Raw genomic sequence first — 20,647 nt, 5'->3', positions numbered from 1 at the left:
CAAATTCTGGTGCAGCACCTTAAATGACATCCAACAAGTTAGGAGTAGGTCTTACTTTAAATGTACACCCAATGCTGTTAATAACCTTATATAATCACTTTATATGACAGCAAAACATGCAGCACCTTAGACAACCAATGCTGTTTACACTAATTCAGATGATGCCTAATGTTGTGAGCACCTTAAAAAAAAATCCAATTGTGTTAGCACCTCAGAACGAACCCTATGCAGGTTACCTTAGATGGCAATTAATGATCAGCTCAAATCATCAGCACCTTAGAAGGCTTCTAATAATGGAACATATTAGATGACATCCAGATGCTGTCAGCATGGCGCCTGTTTTAACAACTTAGTGTAGGTGACGCCCAAATCATTAGCACCTTACATGGCACCCAATTCTGTCAGTACCTTAGGTGGCACCTAATGCTGTAACAACTTTAGTGTAGGTGACACCCAAATCGTCAGCACCTTGCATGGTACCCAATGCAGTCAGCACCTTTGCACCTAATACTGGAGCAACACAGATGACACCCAGATGCTGTCAGCAGCTCAGGTGACACCAAATTGTGTTTGCTCATAACATGGTCCCCAATGCAGTCAGCACCTTAGATGACTAAACATGTTCTGAGCACCTTTTACAATATGACTTTAAATGCTTTCTGCTCCTTAACAGCCACTGCACAAAGAGTGCTTTAGATGACACCCAACAAACATTTCCTGCTCTTCCTTGTACCTTAACACTTCAATATGTTAGGAATCCTTTAGGTTTTAGTGGCGGTAGAATGCCCATTCTTGGACGCCTCATGTCCATGGCTGTGGGAGTAGAGTGCAGTTGATACTGTAGATTATGTGCCTTGTGCAGAGCATGTGCTGAAGCATGATGCATCATCAGAAGATGCCTTGGGGGACCCTTAACCTTCTTGGTGATGGCACGGACAAGGTCTCTGGCATGCTTTAAACTGTATGCTGTTAACAAAAAAAATATATAGTATAGTATATATATATATATATATAGTATACAAAGGCATTGTAGATTACATAGAAAGAAACACTGCAGCAAATTTTCAACATTATTTATAAATGTATTAAAGTTTCTTGTCAAACTAGACTTTTTAAGTATATCCATGCTACATGTTTAGACAGGGATGGATTTTATTTTATTCAAGAAATTACATTTATTTTTTTCATTAAATTTTTTATGAACATGTCCTGATAATGATTGGTGAAATCTGAATTAATATCCCTTGCACACATTTTTAACTACCATTTTATATATCAGTGATTCATCTTATCAATTAGGCTCCCAATTTTCTAAGCTAGTCCTTATGTGACTTGTGCAGTTACTAAGTAAGATAAATACTATGCTAGTATTTGAATTTCATAATTCTTACCTTTTAACCTTGCCTTTACTTCATCAGTGAAGTACCCACATTCCAACCACTCGTCAAAATCCAAGATGCAGTCAAACGCTGTAAGGCCTTGGATGTTCTTGTGCCGAACATTTGCACCTTTGTAAATGAAAATATTGGCCATATGTAATCAATGAGAGATAAAAAATGAGACAATAATAATTATATCCTGCATTTTAGCTGTAAAAGCTTAAATGTGTTATGTGTCTATTTTCTAAGGAGTCATTCAAAATTATCAAAGATTTTCACAAGTGTACCAAAAGTACACTTAGCGTGGGGTAGACAAATCTGTACACTACATATGCATGAAAATGTTGATTTAAAATAACATGCAATATTTAAAATAATAGATTTTTATGACCAATTATAATGCAACCATGGATGTAATATACATTTTGAAGTAACCTAGTACAGTACTTTAGTTGATTTCACAAAAAAATAAACATTGAAAAATCAACATTGAAAAATAACAGAGTACCGTTTGTACGCTTGAGAAAATGTTGATAATTGTTAACGACGATCATAAGATATTAGTATGATAATAATGGTTTGTAAAGCGCAAAATTGTTAATGCTAAAATTTTGATGGTGATCAGAATGGTGATGGTATTATTGCAATTAGAGAATGATGATGAAATTGGATGATTGTGGTGAATATAAAAAAAAAAAAACACAGTATATACCTATGAATGAATATGTGAAAGTAATTTCATATAGATATTTGCCCATGGTGGCATTTGAAGCATGCAATAAAACTGAAATGATGGCAATGACTAATAATGATGGCATAATTTTTAAGATAATGATTTAAATAATTGCTTACCATTTGCTAAGAGCACGCTGGTGGCATACTGGTTGTTAGCTTGTGTTGCAAAGAACAGGGGTGTGCAATTGTCATCATTTACAGCATCTACCTCAGCTCCATATTGCAACAATAAACCCATGATATCACTTGGTCCCAACATCCCTGCTGCATAATGGAGCGGTCTAAATACAAATAAACTGTACTTAAAATCAATTATAATATCTTCAATGTATACAGCGCCAATTCCAAAAAGGCAAAGGCGCAACAACATCTGAATAGCCAACAGAAAACAAATAGGTATTATGCTGTGTAAAGAGTTAATAAATGGCCTGAGTTGTGGCCTGGTAGTTTACATTCTTCCCTTCCAAGGCTTTGTTAACTCCTATTGCTAACAAAAAACTAATTCCAATTCCAATTCCCCGCTTGGCTAGTCTAAAGCTAGATGTAAAGATCAGATTCTCTAATTTTCCATAGCGGTACACTTCCTTCAGTATAACCTGGAATATAGGCCTATTTTAATTTAATTCTGGAGCAGTGAGGATGATCAGCCTTGCTATATATGGTATTAATAAATAAAATGAAAGAGTATATCTAAAGGTTAAAGGTTATTCATTTATACCATGCAAAATAAAAGAGTCTCTATCTCTAAACAAGTGAACAGATATAATATAGCGGGGAAAAAAATGTCTACTTTTGTATTTCTAAACTTCGTAATTCAATTCACATACGTGTTTCCCCCAGCATAGCGTTGATCTAAGTCAGCTCCGTGCTCAAACAAGAACTCCATTAGCTCTAGGCACCTTTTGCTGAAAACAATAATCATACGTAACGGTAAATGTAATGATAAAAAGAAATTTGACTCACAGCTTCAAAGGGCTGATTTGCTCACAAAACTATATATGTGTAATGCTTTATTTTGTTTCATTTTATTACTCTTCAGAAGTATATAACGGCAGTTTTCCAGTAGGCGAATTTATTGTGCGACACAAGTCTTGCTACAAACAAAATTGTGTGAGCGAATCATTATTTTCCACTACGTGAAGGAAAATGTTTGTGATACATATTTTTCATAAACAATTGGTACGTTGCTAACGACTTGTCAGCATACAATGGTGATGCGCACATCCATCGATTCGATTCTGCACCTCATGGGCGCAAATTAGATCTTTTAATGCACTGATTGGCTGTGCATTATTTGCACTTCAACCTCAAACCACCACAAGTAAAAAAGTGAACAATCTGATGAAGGAATTGCCTCTGAAAAATTAAACTGTGCATGCGTACGGTTTTAAACGGTTTCCCTTAGTCCAAAAAAATTGCCTTAGTGCAAAAACCGGCTTTAAACACAACAAGCATAAATGTAGATCATTACTTATAAGCATTCTCTTTCATTTACTTTAAACTTCTTTTAGTACCAAATCAAAATTTTTAAATCAGTACCTTTGTATTTGTTCTGTTAATATACGATGTACTAATATATCTTGTTCATTTTCTTTGAATGTGAACCCATTTTCCACGAGCCACCTGCCACAGTCCAAGTAATCATTCGCAAGGGCAAGGTGTGGCAGGCTAGGTGGCGCTGCTGGGTCTTCGGTGTCAATAGATTCTCGCATGATGTTTTCGGGGTCCATACCAAGGAGGTACTGAATGGCCTCAACGCGGCCTTGCATGGCGCAGCAGTGAAGTGCCAGTAAGCCTTTGTTGTTTTTGTGAATTAAGCTGATGTCATGTGCCATCTACAAAAAGTAAAGAAAATTTTAATCATTTGTTGTAGTGTAATCTGTTCTTTAGCCTTGTTCACACTACACATTTTCATGTGACAAATAAAAGTAATATGACATCATCATGCGCATACAGTATATAGGCACATCACATTTATTTGTCACATAAAAATTTACAATGTGGACAGCGATTTAATAAGCCTGGCCAATTTCGCATTGTACTTCAAGAGCAGCGTACTCTATCCTGGTTAAATTTTCTTGGGACTTGGGATGATTTACTCGAGCAAAGCCCAGATTAAGATTTTTAGATATTCTGAATGATTGCAGGAGAGCTTTTCCGGGATAATCTCGTCAACATCGGAACACACAGTGTATAATTTTAATTACCACTTTCTTTACAATTATTCAGTTTTTTTTTGTAATTAATATAACTATTGTGAACATATTTAGTTAAACATAATGTAAGTTAGATTTTATTGCTTTGGGTTGTATTTTTGTTTTGAAATTAATTCAGTTTTTAGTGTTTTTTAGAGTTTTGGCTCCATTGTCACACAGGTGATTTTTTGGCTTGATAGTGTAAAAGTGGTATCAGATTCATATGATCTTGCAATCATAGGCTTTCACTATCACATATCTTACTAGTGTTTCTAAGCAGCTAATATCTGTTGCTTTGCCAGCTTCTCCGTAACTCTTGACATGGAGGGCGGTGTTGCCCTCACCGTCTTCTGCATTTATGTCCGCACCATTCTCCAACAAAATCTATAAATTGGAAATATAAAGTTAACAATTAAAATTTTATATATATACAATAATATTTTCTAAATGTTTAGGATATAAATATGTATGTTGTTTCCATTCTTTGACATCTTTCTCTACATCTCCCTGCACACAAGATAGTGAATAACAGGGAAAAACTCAATGTCTGTCTACTAAGATATTTGCTCTTTGACCATGACAGAAGTAACAATTGACTCAAACACGTATAAGTTATTAGGTACCATGAATCTACCTACCCTATTCAGAGAATTAGATGGGTGATGCAAGACAAGTGGGAGGGAATATTAAGTCAAAGTAACCTCAGTAACACTCCTTTTAAGAGCACATGCTTAAGAATTACACATTTTTGGCTGTGAATCAAGGAACAATAGCTCTTTAATCACTACAACCCGTATTCAGGGGACACCCGTATATAAAGGAGACACCTTTTTTCAGGGCTCACAAGTCTCCTGGACTGCCCTGGAATAGCCAGGAATTTTGGTTCGTCTCCTGGTCTCCCAGAAATTCCACATTTTCTCCCGGAATCTGAATTTCTCTTGTATTTCTCCAGGATTTTAACAGATTTTCACAATTAGGGCTTATGCGAAGCTAAATTTTCCCACTCTTATGCAATAAATCTGGCAGACACAAGATTTATTGAACATTCTAGGCAGCAACGTGGTATTAACAGTGACCTAAGCGTGCCCAAGCCTGTTTGTTTTTATATTGAACAAGGCGATACATTTGTACACGCGTGTCCTTGTACATGGGTTTTAGTTAGCACATGCGTCGCAAACCTCTGCCTGTCCTGCATGACAAAATCTCCAGGAATGTAACTTTCACAACTTGGCACCCTTGCCTACTTTGGTCCAGAAGGTGTCCCTTTAATAGATGTTGTACTGTAATTGGAACTGCAACTGTAATATTACAGCTATACTGACCTTCATTGTAAGAGCATCGTGCGCTCGATGCAAGGGGGTGGCGCCCTTGTAATCCTGAAGATTGACATCAACTCTCTCCTTCAGTAGTTCTTTAAGAACAGCAATTGCACCAAAATAGGCTGCTGTGTGAAGAAGTGTACTACCATTGATACACCTTTAGGAAACAAAAAAAAAAAAAAAACACTATTTTTTAGGATCTGCTAGACTAGATAGGCAACATCATAATATTAGTGCATATCATATGTACCACACCCTCCCTACACACTCCCCCAAAAAGAACAACAAAAACATTTTGCTGTCCTAAAAATGCAGATAAATGTAGCAATAACCATGTTTGCTTCATTTGCATTTAAGTCAAAGAATACTTTACTTTCTTTAGTTTTCATACCTATAAATCTTACTACTATATTAAATGACAGTTTTACTACTAAAGTATAAATTCATGTATTATTATTAATTTATAATAGTATTGTTAGTAAATACTTATTTTTATAATATTACTTTTTATAAAGTCAATCATGACATTATCACTGCAACTCCAAATGTTATTTGCCTATCCTTCACAGTCCAATAATTTTTCAATAGTGGATTCTTGGATTGATTCATTTTTAGGTTCGTGTGAAAAAAAAAACCTAATTTTTTGTTACCGCGAAGAGATCGCACACTGCACCGCGCGATGAAAATTGAATTGTAATTGAAAATTACTGTCGTAAAACAAGGGTAATTAGAACCCGAAGAAAGTTACTTCAAATTCAATATTAAGTATGAACAATTAAGGAATTCCTTGAATCAATGAACCCTAACAAACTAAACAAACTGAACATTTAATAGCAATATTCCACACCTATTTTAAAGACTCAATGAAGGATGGTAAGGTTAGGCCTACAGCCAGGCAGGAGGCCTCCTTCTACGCTAGTACTAGTCCGTGGCCTAGCGTAGTTATGAAGTCATCGCACGATTTTTACCTGTCTGCACTGACTAAAAAGTCAGTGACTATATTCTCTCTCTAATGTCTTAAGAAATGTTCTATGTCTATAGACGAATGTCTATCAAAATAGCATTACAAACAAGTTCTTCCAACACAATACAAATTACAATAGTAATTCATCGTATCCGTACTGACTGCTGATGTGTTAAACGCGTACACTCCAGGAGCACAAATCAGCATACGCACAGCTAGCTAAATGTAAATACGCACACAGTATACTGTGCAACACTAAAAAGACGGAGATTGACTTATAAAGCAATAGTAGAGCATGCATCAGGAAATCTTTTCAAGTATTAAATCAACCTTCATATAATAATTTTCCTATAGTGTACTATGCGGAGTTCTATTAATTGCTTATTATTAATACAAAGTTGAGCAAAAACGTATCAGCAGAAATACAATAATTAGTCACAAAATGTGAAAATAAATTATGGACTACGTTAAAATAGACCAAGCAAAGAAGCCAACATACCTGCTACGTAAACTGGAGAAGCGGCGTATCCCGGTCACATGATCCTCCACTACCTTCTGTAGGAGACCTGTGTCACCTCGCATCAGTTTAGGGATACATGCCTGTAGGTGGTCATAGCAGGCTGATGCAACAAATTAAAATCTGTTTGTAATTTTTGTTTTCATTATTGATTCATGATTCACTTAATACAGCAGTTCTCAAACTGTAGGTCGCGACCAAAAATTGGGTTGCCAATTAGATTGTCGGAAGACTCCAAGGTTTTATTAAATTTAATAGTATATCCTGCTAAACTATTAGGCATTTCATTTAAACATTAATTTTCTTTACCATTTCGAGTATGTGTCTTTTAACGTCCTGGAAAGTAGATCATGGCAAAAATCCTGGGCATTTGTTTGGATCATCTGCAAAAATGATTGCGGACCGCTGACCTAATATATTTCATTATAACTGATCAGTTATGTAATCACCACCACTACTATTATCATCATTATCCTCATCTTTATCATTATCCAATCAAAACATAAAATGCAAACTTACAAATTAAATGTTGTTTCAACTCTTCATTTCTAACTGAATCAAAAGCAGTTTTGTTTTGTTTGTTCTTGCTGTGAACATTAGCACCCCATTCCACCAGTAACTGTAAACATTGCAAATCAGAAAGTATAGCTATGCAAGTCAAAAATGAAGCACCTGATTAACATAATTATGTACAAAATTGAGTGAGCAATTGAAATAGAAAGTGAGGAATTCATTAGAAGTAGGTGACTCATGTTTCAAGTACTCTTCACCGACTCCCAGGTATAAATTTACTCATTGTCAATATTCTACTAAAAAGAAAAATAAAATTATAGATAGAAGATGATTTGCCAGAAAAGAATAACATCAAATCTATTTCATATCATGAAATGAATGAAATATATTTCATTTCATTATCAGAAAAATGTTTATCACACTATTAATTGTATGAGAAAAAATGGAATTGATGGGCCAAAGAAGGCCTCTTTCCCAGAATTGGCGGTGGGGCCAGTGGCAGCCCAGAACCCCTCAAATGAGGTGCAGGGTGAGATCCCCGGAAACTCCAACAACTTTGAAAAACTTATTTAAATCATTTTAGTCTAACAATCTGTAAAAATTACAGATCATTTTTTTTTCTGCGACAAAGGTTTTCTCTCCCTACCCAACCCCATTCAACTGGCACAACAACTAAAGGTACTGAGTTTGACATTTTTAGTATAGAGTAGGAGTAATTGGAAAAACATAATCATACCTCAGCTGTGTTTTCATGTGTATCCTAAAAGAAGAAAATTACAAATTGATAAAATCAGAAAAAAAGTCACAATAAAATATTTAATAATCAAGCTTTAAAGAACTGCTTCATGAATAATAATAATACAACTTAATTTGTCCTCAAATGTAATACAAACATGGCGTGAGTCGCTGGGGACCCGCGGCAACCTAACTCTCCTGAAAGGGTCGTTTGAGGAGCTGAACGTTTTTATAAAAGACCCAAATTCAATACTCGGCTGAGAGCTGGGTCTCGAACCGGGGGCCTGGCGTGCAAGAGGCAGGAATCATACCAATCAGCCAAATGCTCAGCTTTAAACATTAAATTCAAGCATTTTCAAATCACACTGACCCTGACAGACAAATTATAGGCATATTAAAGGATATTATGAGAGAAATGATCAAAGAGTGATTAGTATACCAAACATACACTCTGTTATAAAACAACTATGAAGGCAATAATAATGATGATAACAATAACAACAATGTGAGAGAAAAATAATAACCTGGAATGTTATGAATGTGAACATGAAAAAAAAAATTGAAAATTAAGTTTAATATAACACTGCAAACTGGAAAAAATGAGTCACACTGTAGGGGAAGGGGTGAAATTGGCATGACTATGGGTATAACTATGGGTGAGACAAGATCCCTTCACCTTTACATGTTGTTTTCTGTGTCTAAATGAGGATTTAGAGTTGTGTCTGGAAGACAGACGATAGATATTGCCGCGAATATCTCGCGGATGGATCATCCGTATATCGGTGAAGAATGTATCACTTCTTTTATCCTAGTTATGTTAGTAAAGAGAACAATGTTACGTAAAAATTAATCTAAAGTATAAATATGAAGGAAAAGAAATTAGTACTTAAAAACTATCAACACATCAATGCTTTTTATGATGCATCTTGTAGTTTCAGCTACAGTACATATATATGTCAAAGGTTAAATAAAAATACAAATAAGCAAATCAGACAATGTATATGTATCATCTACATTTCATAGTTTTATTAATTGGTTGTCGGTTGCAGTACTTTAGCTAACTGTAAATACCAAAAATGGTTAATAAATAATGACATGAATATATCCACAGCCTTGTTTTAATGCTTTCAACCTTTGACATACAACAGAGTACTGAAACTACAACAGAGTTTCTTAACAAATTGATGAACACACTTTTTTCATTAATTGGTTTTCTTGATCAATTTATTGGTTTAATCAATTACGTTGTTGATGAATTTGTTATTGTTCAGTTAGTTATTCAGGGTTCAAATTTCTGAAAAATGATCCATCATGAAATAGCTGTTGTGTGCTGTGGTTTCTACAGCATTCTTCTTCTACAGCAACAAGCTCGGTATAAATTGTTTTAGGAATACTGTAGGCCTATTGTATAAATGTAGTTGCACAGTAATCCATTGCTAGGCCTGGATAATCCTGGCCTGATTCAGGCAACTCAACAGCAGAAAGCTTGCTGTACAGCCAGGTATTTACAACAGCCCTTTCATACAGCAATTGCTGTTGGTGCGACTGGTAACTGGTTCATCAATTGGTTAATTTATCAATAATAATAACAACAACAACAATAATAATAATAATAATAATAATAATAATAATAATAATAATAATATTAATAATAATTTAATCCATTTTTAATTGATAAATTCATTGATTGATCAATTTTACTTAATTTTATTGATTGATTATTGATTGAAACATTAACTGGTTCAGAAGTTGATTAGAGGTTTGACCTATTCACCGGCTCAAATTGTTCTCGACTCTCATCAATGTAATCAACAAATGTAGTATTTATCACAATAATTAATAACTCCTCTACAACAATCAGTAATTAGTAAAGTATTGCATAGAAAAAAGAAACATAAATGGGTTAAAAGTAAAATAGAAAATGAGTTAAAACGTTCAAAACACATAATAACTTCTAAATGTTTGATTCATACATATTGTTAAGGTTTTATTAATACATTGGTAAATCTTAAAGCCCCATTCCCGGCAAAATTTCAATTTTTAAGAAAAATCTAATTTTTGTATAATGTTATAAAGATTTATAAATATAATACGGAATTGCTAGTTTAACTGAATTTAGACATTCCTAAGAATTCATTTTTATAAGGTAACACAAATTATTTCTTGGGGATTAAATTTTTTTGGGTTCCATTACTTTTTAATCTTGTTTGTAGTGGTACAAATACAGTAAAATTAGTACTACTAGTACTAGGCCTAATACTGTTTTAGGCTACGAAAAATTGATACAACTTTGCAATTATTAAATAATTAGACTTGAGCTAGCCTATCACTCGGCACACTTATTTATTTTTTTTTTGTATATTTTTTCGAGGCACAATTCATTACAAAACACTGGGGCCTACACCTTTGGTGGTTGTCGATTGCTATTTCTAGGCCTAGTCGGTGTGTACTACTAGGCCTAGCTTAGCAAGCCGTAAACGACGCTCGCTCGACTTACTTAGGTTACCTAACGAACGAATCGCCCAAGAGTTAGCGCATGTTGCCGGCCATTTCACGAGTCGATCGTCCTAGGTAAATGGGTCGTAAATGCCTACCTGTTAGATATTGGCTCACGGAGATCTTCGCCAACAACTTCTTTTATTGAAGACATGAGGACTTCCAAAACTTCTTTATCCAAACACAGTTTTTTGTAATTGTCTTTTAAAACAATACACGTGTTTACATCGTCCATCTTCCGACAGATATCCACATTCTCCAGGCAACATACACTCTCGATCCGGCTAGGCATTATAATGCAGTTTTCACATTGGCACCAGTCCAAATTGTCCGTTCTATCATTGTTTAGACTATTATCTACAGTAATATCATCGTCACTTTCATTTTCTTCACTAGAATATTGTCTTTGTGGTTCAAATAAAAATCCACTTCGGTGTTTATCTGCAGTCATCGCTATACACTTTTTACGGTCTGTTTTCGCGATGGACCTTAGGCGACGTCACAGACTACAGCGCCCTCTTTTGGCCAAATAATATATTTCTTAATTAATTAGTAATAAAAAATAAAAATTAACCAGAGTGATGATAGCCATTATGTTCTACATCATCACTTAACATTAAAATTATGGTAATTTTCGTTTCAGTTCCCCTTTAACGAACCAAAGAAAGATAACATAGTTTTTCATATTTAAATCATTAAAAAAATGTATTCTAAGACAAATATTCAATGTTTATTTACAAAAAAATCAAACTTTAAAATTCCATGAGATGAAAATAATATTTTAAGCATATATTATTTGAATTCACTCTAGGTACATCTACAAAAAATTGTTTATATTCGTCAGGTTATTTACACTAAGTGCTGAGTGATACAAATAGTTATTCAGGGGCAGATTTGGGAAGGCAGAAAAAGATAAAAAATGACATACAAACACTAAATGTAACAGCATATACTGAACACGAATTATACCATTATTGGATACATATTTATCTGTATATTACACGTAGGCCTATACGAAATTGGTGCCCCTCATTTTAAAAATTATTGACCTGCTATTTATGTTAAAATTATATTCTATATTCATATTGTCTAGCATTTTCCAATAATTTAAATATTTTTTTAAATTTATTCATTATTTATTCAGAAAAACAATAACAAAATAAAACAAAGAATACAGATATATAAATGGCAGGCAACAAGTTCATTGTTATTTAGAAAATTAAAAATAAATAATATATAACATTACCTGGCTTATTCCTTTTGATAAGCCCTCCACTGCATTGAAGAAAGGAGTTGCACCGGAAGAATTTTTTGAGTCAACATGGCAACCATTCTCAAGGAGATACAATGCAACATCCTGAACAAAGGAGGGGAAAAACAGAAACATAAGAAAACTACATAATAATTTGGTTAAAAAATGAAGCGTGTGCATTCAATGGATTGAACACCCTTAATACAAATGTATTGTCCCATGTAAAAAAAACACAAAAATCAGTTTGGAAATTACCTTGCTCATTTTTAAGTAACATATAAATGATCAACTTAAACATTGATATTAAATGTATTTTTAAAATGTATACTATTTTACAACAGGAAATGATAGAAATGCTTCTAGTCACTGGAAGTGTTTTTATTATATTTGTCATTATCAAGTATAAAAATCAGGGTACACATTTTTTAAATTCAATAATTTCTATGATGAAGTTAATAATGTGTATGTTACTGCAAAAATGAGCAAGTTAATTTCAAAATTATTTTTTATGATTTTTTTTTTCATCTTAGAAAGTTGTTTTTTTTTTCTGTTATTTTCATGTAATGATATATATTGTTAACGTTTTAGTAATAGCTATTATGGTAGACAATATTGTATAGAAAGACTTCCTTTCATTGTCTGCCATCTCTATTTGAGGATAAATTATAAGTTATTTTGTCTCCTGTGTGGATAAGTCCTTGACAACGCATTTCATTTGCATACATTATTCAGGAATAAAAGCATGTTGTAGGATGTCAATGTTCTTTTGAATGTATAAGCTAAACATATAGGTATGCATGAGTAATACTCCACAGGCAACAGAGAAAGTTGAATAATGTTCAATTTGTAATACCCAAGAACTTTTTTTCTACCTTGTTTTAAAACTCATCTCATATATTTTCACAAAGATACAAAATGAAATAATACAAAATGAATATTGAAAGTTGAATAGATTGTGTAAACTACATTGTAAATGAAAGTGAGAAAAGAGGTACTACCGGAAGTAAGCATTAAAACGGGTGACCCTCAATTATGTAATTAATAATATATTATTAATTGGTGTGTGTAAATAATAAAAATTAAAATAAATAGATAAAAGAATAATAACAACAAAACATTAATAATATATTATTAATTGGTGCGTGTAAAGAATAAAATAAAAATAAAAATAGATAAAAGAATAATAACAAAAACAATGTTAACAACATTTAATTTAATTAAGCATCATTTCAAATATAAATGAATTATTAACTAAAATGCACTTTTTTCCCCCAGTTTTTAAGTATTTCTTCCTGTTTTTTACATACATAAAAAAATAGATCTATATTTATCTAACAACAGATTTCCTGAATATTCAACTCTGAAATCAACTCACGTAGTTGCCATTTCGTGATGCCATGTGAAGTGCTGTGTTTAATGTCTTCTTTTCTTTGGCATTGACAAAACCAGGTTTCTTATCCTTGAAAAAGACAACCAGTTTTTGGACAGTATCTAGTTCACCAAGCTTTGATGCTTTGAAGAAAAGGTTCTCCCATGGTTGAAAATTGCCGGGAAACACTTGATAGAGGAAACTGAGGGGATGTAAACCCGTTGCAAGATAAAGTAAATTACTGCTAACTTTAACATAAAAATCTTCAACAATATAAAACAAGTTCTCAATAATCTTGACAGCTCCGATGAGGGTAGTATATAATAGAGGCAGTGAGCTAAAAAAGATCTATTAAACAATCAACTATTAATCAATTAGCCGAGTGTTTCCAGAGCAACTCATGAGGGCAGTATAATAGTGGTAGCGGAGCTAAAAAAGATCTACTAATCAATCAGCTTCATGAGGGCAGTAGGTAGTAGAGCTAAAACAGATCTATTAATCAATCAGCCTCATGAGGGCAGTATAATAGTGGCGGCAGAGCTAAAAATGATCTATTAATCAATCAGCCAAGTGTTTCTAGAGCCCCTCATCGGAGCTAAAAATACATCATATAATGGTTTTAGATACAATTATCCTATTAATTAGTCTTTAACAAAACACATACAAGTTAGTATTTCAGCTATCAAAACTTAAAAACATTTAATTGATAGAGTTTATCATTCATCTCAGGTTGTGCACTACTAGTCAATTAACTGTGCAAACTTGTGAAAAGAGATTTATAAAGAATGGACATTTGTTAATGCTAAAATTACCTGTAACTTCAATGTCTTGAGACATTTATTTTGGGGGAACTTTGAGTTAATTGGTATTTGGGACTAATTTAAAATTTCACATGCTGGTAGCTACAATTCCATAAAAAAATTGATAGTACTTACACTGTCCCTGTTTTCATGATTTTGTTCCGTGAAAGACTTTCAAAGTATATCTGAAAAACATATGATTTCATGCTACTAGATTTAAACACAGGAGAGCATAGCATTATTAAACTGATGCAATAGGATGATTCATTTAACAATCAACTGATTTGATTTATTTATTTATGTATAAATGAATTGAAAAAGGCCTAGACGGATTGGGATAAATATAATTATATATATTCCTCACCTCATACTGTGGATAATCACTAGGATTAACTTCAACAACCTCATGCTGAGGAAGACCGAGTATGGAACGGATTGTTACTAAAGAAAAAAAAAATCAGTTAAATAATACTTCATCACAAAATTCACAAATTGTAGCCAATTGTGATAATTAAGGAAGTGGTTCTTGCTGTTGCCATAAAAAGTATAGCTTGAAGGATTAAATGTCTAACATTAAAGCCAGGCTCCAGAGAAAACCATTTTAATAAGGGTGTAACCACTCTTTTTCCAGACCTTTTCAAATATTCATAGGACAAGTTTTTCATCAAACACTCTTTTTGCATCTTAGAAAAATCAGTTTTACAACATATCAAACATTTTTTTCTCCGTAGCCGGGAATTAAGCCGTAAGTTTCACAAGGAAATCTAATATTCCAGGTTAGTAACAAAATATATAGCCATCCTTCAAAGTCAACATTATTTCAGTACAATCCAAAAATTAGGGTCAAAGGCAATACAGGAATGTTATGAGTCTCATCGTTAGAAAATAAAAAAAAGAGTTTATATTATATTTATTTTGGTAGATCGCATTATTAGCTTTAATTTGATAAATGAATGGCTTCCCTAGGATAAATAGATCCAGAGATGTTAGCATTTAAAGTTCAGGTGTATGAGAACCAGGTTTTGAGAAAATCGGCCTCAAAGATAAACTAACCTGTACAAATAATAGTACTAGAATTACAGTATATGCGAAGAACACTGTTTTAGTAAAGAAAAATTCATTTAAAAAGTACACAATCATAAAATATAGGTATCAAGTTATTCAAAAACATTAAAATCAAAATTTTGTAAAAATGTTGCCTTTGACCCATTTTGGTGAATATCTCAATATGATTTCACCAACGATGCGTCTCATTTCGTGTTGAGACCTCACATATTATATTGTTTGTTTTCCTTTGATACCTTTTGCCTGCCCCTTTCCTTGTGTGAAGTCATCAAGAAATTCACCCGTCTCCACATTTTTTAGGACCATCTTGCGTTCCGGATTCACAGGTTCTCTCAATTTACTCAAGTAGAATCCCAGGCCATTTGACAAGTTCAAGTTGATTACCATTGACAGACAAAGGTCACTGATTGTGATTGACCTACGCATTGATAATAAACCAATAATGACCAGTTAGTTAAATTTATTTTTCTAATCATGAGACATAATAACTGATTCAGTAAGTTACTAGTTTTTAATAGTATAAATTTGTGGTGGATTGATTGATTGAATTTATTTAATGCTTGATATGCACATAGAAGATGAAAATGATTTGTTAAAAACAAAAAAAAAAAGTAAAAATAAATGAGCACCAGGAATGCCCATCAGGCTAGTGTTCAGTCCATTTCCAATTGGGTAAAAAATTACACATTAAAAAAAAAATGTACACCATATAAATTTTTAAAAAATCTAAAAATTTGTCTGAAATCTCCCACATGTGGCGGGAGTCTCCTACAAATCGAGATGGTCTCATGTACTCCCACAAAGACGCATGATTCTCCCAGAAAATAGCCCATCTCCCGCAGTGCCAATGGGTATCTCCGTTCGCAGAAAAATAAAACTTGATGATGTGTTAAAGAGCTCATTTAACCAGACTTCCCAGAAATGACTTCTTCCAATTTGGGACCTCTAAAACACACCAGTTCTTATTCTTGTTCTATCTATATCTATGTGATGTACCATTAAAATTTATTGTATTGTTTATCATTAATGCAATTCTATGGTTGACTAAATGTCATTTGTAAGTTTAAACTGCTTGTGTCTTAACCAGTAGGATAATTGAAGTATATGTAATGAGAAAGAAGGTTAAAACAAATTGTTTACCTGGGTACAGGAAAGGCGTCAAAGCGCTCCTTCATTTTCTTAGAAACAATTTCCCTTGTCTAAAAAAATTAAGTTGTTTTTGAATAAGAAACATTTGTTAATAAAAAGAAAGTTATCATTCATAGATATCTGCAATGGTATCTTTGAAAAAGGAGTTAAAAGAATACAGAAAATATGCAGAAATGGAAATTGAATACCTCAATTTGTACTTTTGTGACGTGATCCCACCATGCACGGCAAGCTTCAATGTCAAATCTTGTTCCAATCGTTACTTTTTCTGAAGAAAATTTCAAAGTACTGTTTAACTACCGATCATTAAACCCCTTGTTCTTGGATGGAAAAACTTCAAAGGGTCATGATGAAGCTGTCTTATGAACTAGTTTTGATCATAATGGGAGTATTTTTAGTCATTTTTTGTTATGTAAATCTCTATCTGTTCTCTGTTTCCTTACCTTCATGTAAAATGTTAAACAAATTTGAGATTATTGTACACCTTTATATCTTTAACCATTATTAAACAAATTGTTTAATAAATGGAACTGAAATTATTAAACAACTTTGCTTGCATATCAGGTCAGTGGTGCTATAAGCAATTTTATGGATAAAAATATTTGGTATTCATTCATTCAATATATGTACATAAAATGCTGAATTGTGAAACAAAGTTTTCAAATAAGAGTAATACCAAACTTAAATATGAAAATACATAACTGAGCCTAAAATTGGGTTGACACCACACAGTAGCAGCAGCACTAGTGTGGTGAAGTCCAGGGTAATCCAGTGGAAAAGAACTCTGTTCTTCATTTCCCCAGTTAGGAAACCCTGAACTTTACAAATGCATGTCTGAGTGTGCCATTTTCAGGCATCTTTGAGACAGATGTACACTTGGATATATGTCAGGGATCTTGAACCTCTTGTTAAAGACTTTGTCACCATCCCCTCCCGCCATCAAAAAACTTGGAAACCTTAGAGGAGAATTTCTGGTACTGCTACTGGCCCACACCCTTATTACTGTGTACCATTAAATGCTTTCTACAACGTTAAATGTACCTTTTTCAAGTTGTTCAATTAAATTTGCCAGCTCTTTTCTCCTCTTGAGCATTGGAACACTGTTCACTATTTCTGGAAAACTCTCTAATTCATGTCGAGCTGCCCTCAGCAAATGATCTAATTCTCTCTAAAAAGAAATTCAAAAATTCATAAAAGAGATATTATTATTATTGTTTTTATTGTTGTTGTCATCACCATGTTTGCTGTTTCAGTGCTACCTACCAATCGTGACAAGATACACCCAGACTGCCTTAGCTTGAATCCACACATAAAGTATACACAGAAAGAACTGCAAATGGCCATCTCATCAGCCTATAATGAAACATCATTATATTATCAACAATTAAAATATTTGCTTGACTCTGTATTTAGAACTTCTTGGGAAACAAATGAAAGTTATGCCATCATGAAAAATTGATGGAGAAAATTGGAGAAATTACTTGTTGTGAACCTGTCATAGGCAAAAAACAGATGATGATAATAGATTCAATAAATTTGAACCTCAATTTTCACACAAAACAATTAAAATGACAATTATAATCATATACAGTACTTTGTAGAACACAACATGGTGGATCAATCGGTTCATCAAACTTTTTGGAATTTATTACGTTTGGGGCAATCATATGCATTAGCTTGCTTGTCATATGTCACTCTTAAGATTACTGATATAAAAACACCAATAACCACTTGATTTTGCCTTGCCAAACTCCATTAGATTAAGACAATTTTTGAATACCATTCCGAGGTAAACAAAAGCATTTCAATCGTAGATAGGTTGTTTTGCCCCATAATCTTGAAGTTACGTTGTTTTGCCACAGAAAACCACAAGGTTTTAAGTTTTGTTCTTAAAGATAGGTGGTACTATCTCTGAAATGACGGAGACATGAAATTTTCCCAGGTATTTCAGACGTGTTTATAATACTTCCAAATGATATTATCTCAATATCGACAAAAATGTCAGTTACATTGTTTTTCCTCAGGACAGTAGTGGAGTTGTTCTGATTTTGAGAAAAAACTGCTGCAACACTGACAGGAATACAGTAGAACCCAGGACGCTGGGGATTAGAAGGCAAGCATCTTAACCATCAAGCTATTAACTCAACTCAATTAATGTTTGATCAAACTTGTTTAGTAAATGGTTGTTTCAGATAAAATGCATTTCTTCATCTGGTGAAGTCTGATCAAACATTTCTGTTATGTCTGGCAAACAAAAATTAGATTATTTTTTTCTCAGTTTGTTTTTCTTTTTTTCTTTTTTTTTTCTTTTGCTTTCTGGAAAGCAGAAAAAAAACATTTGCAACTTACCTCAACAAGATCCTGTGAATCCATAGGTGTGTGGATGCGCATTATCTTCTCGTAAGTCCGTAGCACCAAGTTTATTGTCCAACGGTCATTCAACATCACTTCTGTTGTGAATGTACCGGGAGCAAAGCAGTTTATCAGAGCACACAGCACACGACTATCCACCAAGTCATCTAATGTCTGAAAAAACAGAAGTAGCTTTGGTATAAATCATACAGCCTGGGTCATGAAGGTGTGACCCTGATGATTAAAATTCATGGAAGTTTATTTCAGACAGTTTAAAGTTTTTATTTGATTATTGGACCCTACATATATATATGTATATATTGCATCCTACACCAACTAATGAGTCTCTAGATACTAGGGTTTTCCTGTCTTGCCTTTAGGTGTTTATTTTCTTAAATGTTACACTTGGAATTCTAGCAATTAAGAGGCCTTGAGGGAGAGGCATAATTTGAGGATCCTTAAATACAATTTAATTTTTATACATCTATAATATTTTTGGATTGTTTGTTTCATTTTCTAACAGTCTTGGTAGAAATGAGTTTAAATAAATATTGAAGCTGTCAATAAAATAAGGTTCATTGCTTCTACATGGTCTTGTCATTTTGATTACTACACAAACTTTAGTTGATGGAAAGCATGTTAGATATATTTTTGGTAGGAAGGCTTATTTGAATATACTCATTCCCAAAAGACGTGAATATAGTTTGTCTGTAAGTTTGAAAAAGATTTTAATAAAATATAAGTTATCTTAAATGTATTACTTTTTTTTTTTCACTATAATAGTCACAAGGGCCAAGAATATACCAAACAATGAACTTAATCACTTTTTAAAGTGACAATTAATTCGCACGACATACATTAACGCAAGATGCAGTACATGGACTAGGTATCATTATGAGGCTTAGGAAGTTGTTTCTAGTTGGGAGAAAAAAATTATGTCACCATGACAAACATTGAACACACCTCATCTTATAGACATACCTCAACATGGAGCTTGCGGCCTTCACGACTTGTCTGCAGTACAGCATTCAACATCTCCAGCAAGCAGTCCTCTGCATCAGGTCTAGGCCACATTTTGTTCTTTGGTTTGAATTTCTTGCAGAATTCTTCCCCTGGAAATGGTATATAGGGAATGGTAGGCGAAATGTTATCCGCCTCAGGTTCCTATTGAGAAAGTTAGAAATACATTACTAAATCAATAAAATAAATAAATTCTTGTTTTAAATCTATACAGAATATTTTTATAATTTACACTTAAATAAATATATTATGATCTTTGCTGAAAAATCAACAAAATTTTTAGTAGTCCCCTAAGAACCTGAAGTAGCTGCAATGCAGAATCTACCATTGTCATATGGTCAACAGCGATACACTTTCATAGCGCCTTCCACAGTAGAAACCATTTTAAGGCGCTTTTAGCTACAAAGAAACTAAAAATCTAAGTAATGAACAGACACGAATGCGAAGGGGAGGAGGAAGATGCACAACCCTGATTTTGCGTTTGCGATAGCGTCGCGATCACAACCGTGTACATGCCGGTACTGTACCTCAGCGTCATTTGCTGGGCTCTGGTAGCTTCCACGGAGGATAAGCCTGCGGCATTTTCATGCCAGGCATTAACTGTACTGAGTCAAGTTTGGCTTGAGGCTTAGTTTGTGATATGAACAAATAATTATAAGTGATTAAACAGACAATTGAAATTAAAACAAACATATATATTTTGTCTTTAATTCGCTCTGTTTCATTACCATCGAGCACTCTGCTAATATATATATATATATATATATATATATATATATATATATAT

General features: G+C 33.4%; 1 protein-coding gene across 1 annotated transcript in view; it reads right to left on the bottom strand.

The window, feature by feature from the left end:
• Window positions 1-221: 221 nt before the first annotated feature.
• Window positions 222-20,647, bottom strand: part of LOC117118791 — a gene marked incomplete in the record, with an annotated part of 25,576 nt that continues 5,150 nt past the window's right edge. Inside the window, 21 exon segments of the mRNA XM_033263490.1 lie at window positions 222-966; window positions 1,392-1,508; window positions 2,232-2,395; window positions 2,942-3,019; window positions 3,654-3,949; window positions 4,574-4,693; window positions 5,632-5,785; window positions 7,092-7,212; window positions 7,629-7,728; window positions 8,359-8,382; window positions 12,100-12,210; window positions 13,481-13,676; window positions 14,410-14,459; window positions 14,639-14,715; window positions 15,576-15,757; window positions 16,480-16,538; window positions 16,677-16,756; window positions 17,530-17,656; window positions 17,752-17,841; window positions 18,838-19,014; window positions 19,822-20,004. Coding sequence (XP_033119381.1) covers window positions 743-966; window positions 1,392-1,508; window positions 2,232-2,395; window positions 2,942-3,019; window positions 3,654-3,949; window positions 4,574-4,693; window positions 5,632-5,785; window positions 7,092-7,212; window positions 7,629-7,728; window positions 8,359-8,382; window positions 12,100-12,210; window positions 13,481-13,676; window positions 14,410-14,459; window positions 14,639-14,715; window positions 15,576-15,757; window positions 16,480-16,538; window positions 16,677-16,756; window positions 17,530-17,656; window positions 17,752-17,841; window positions 18,838-19,014; window positions 19,822-20,004 — 2,730 coding nt within the window.

This window comes from Anneissia japonica, unplaced genomic scaffold (assembly GCF_011630105.1).
Source record: "Anneissia japonica isolate Jap-2015-1 unplaced genomic scaffold, ASM1163010v1 scaffold410_len604442_cov124, whole genome shotgun sequence".
Classification (NCBI taxonomy): Eukaryota; Metazoa; Echinodermata; class Crinoidea; order Comatulida; family Comatulidae; genus Anneissia; species Anneissia japonica.
The sequence above is the reverse complement of the archived record's forward strand: the minus strand, read 5'-3'. Positions and strand labels throughout refer to the sequence as shown.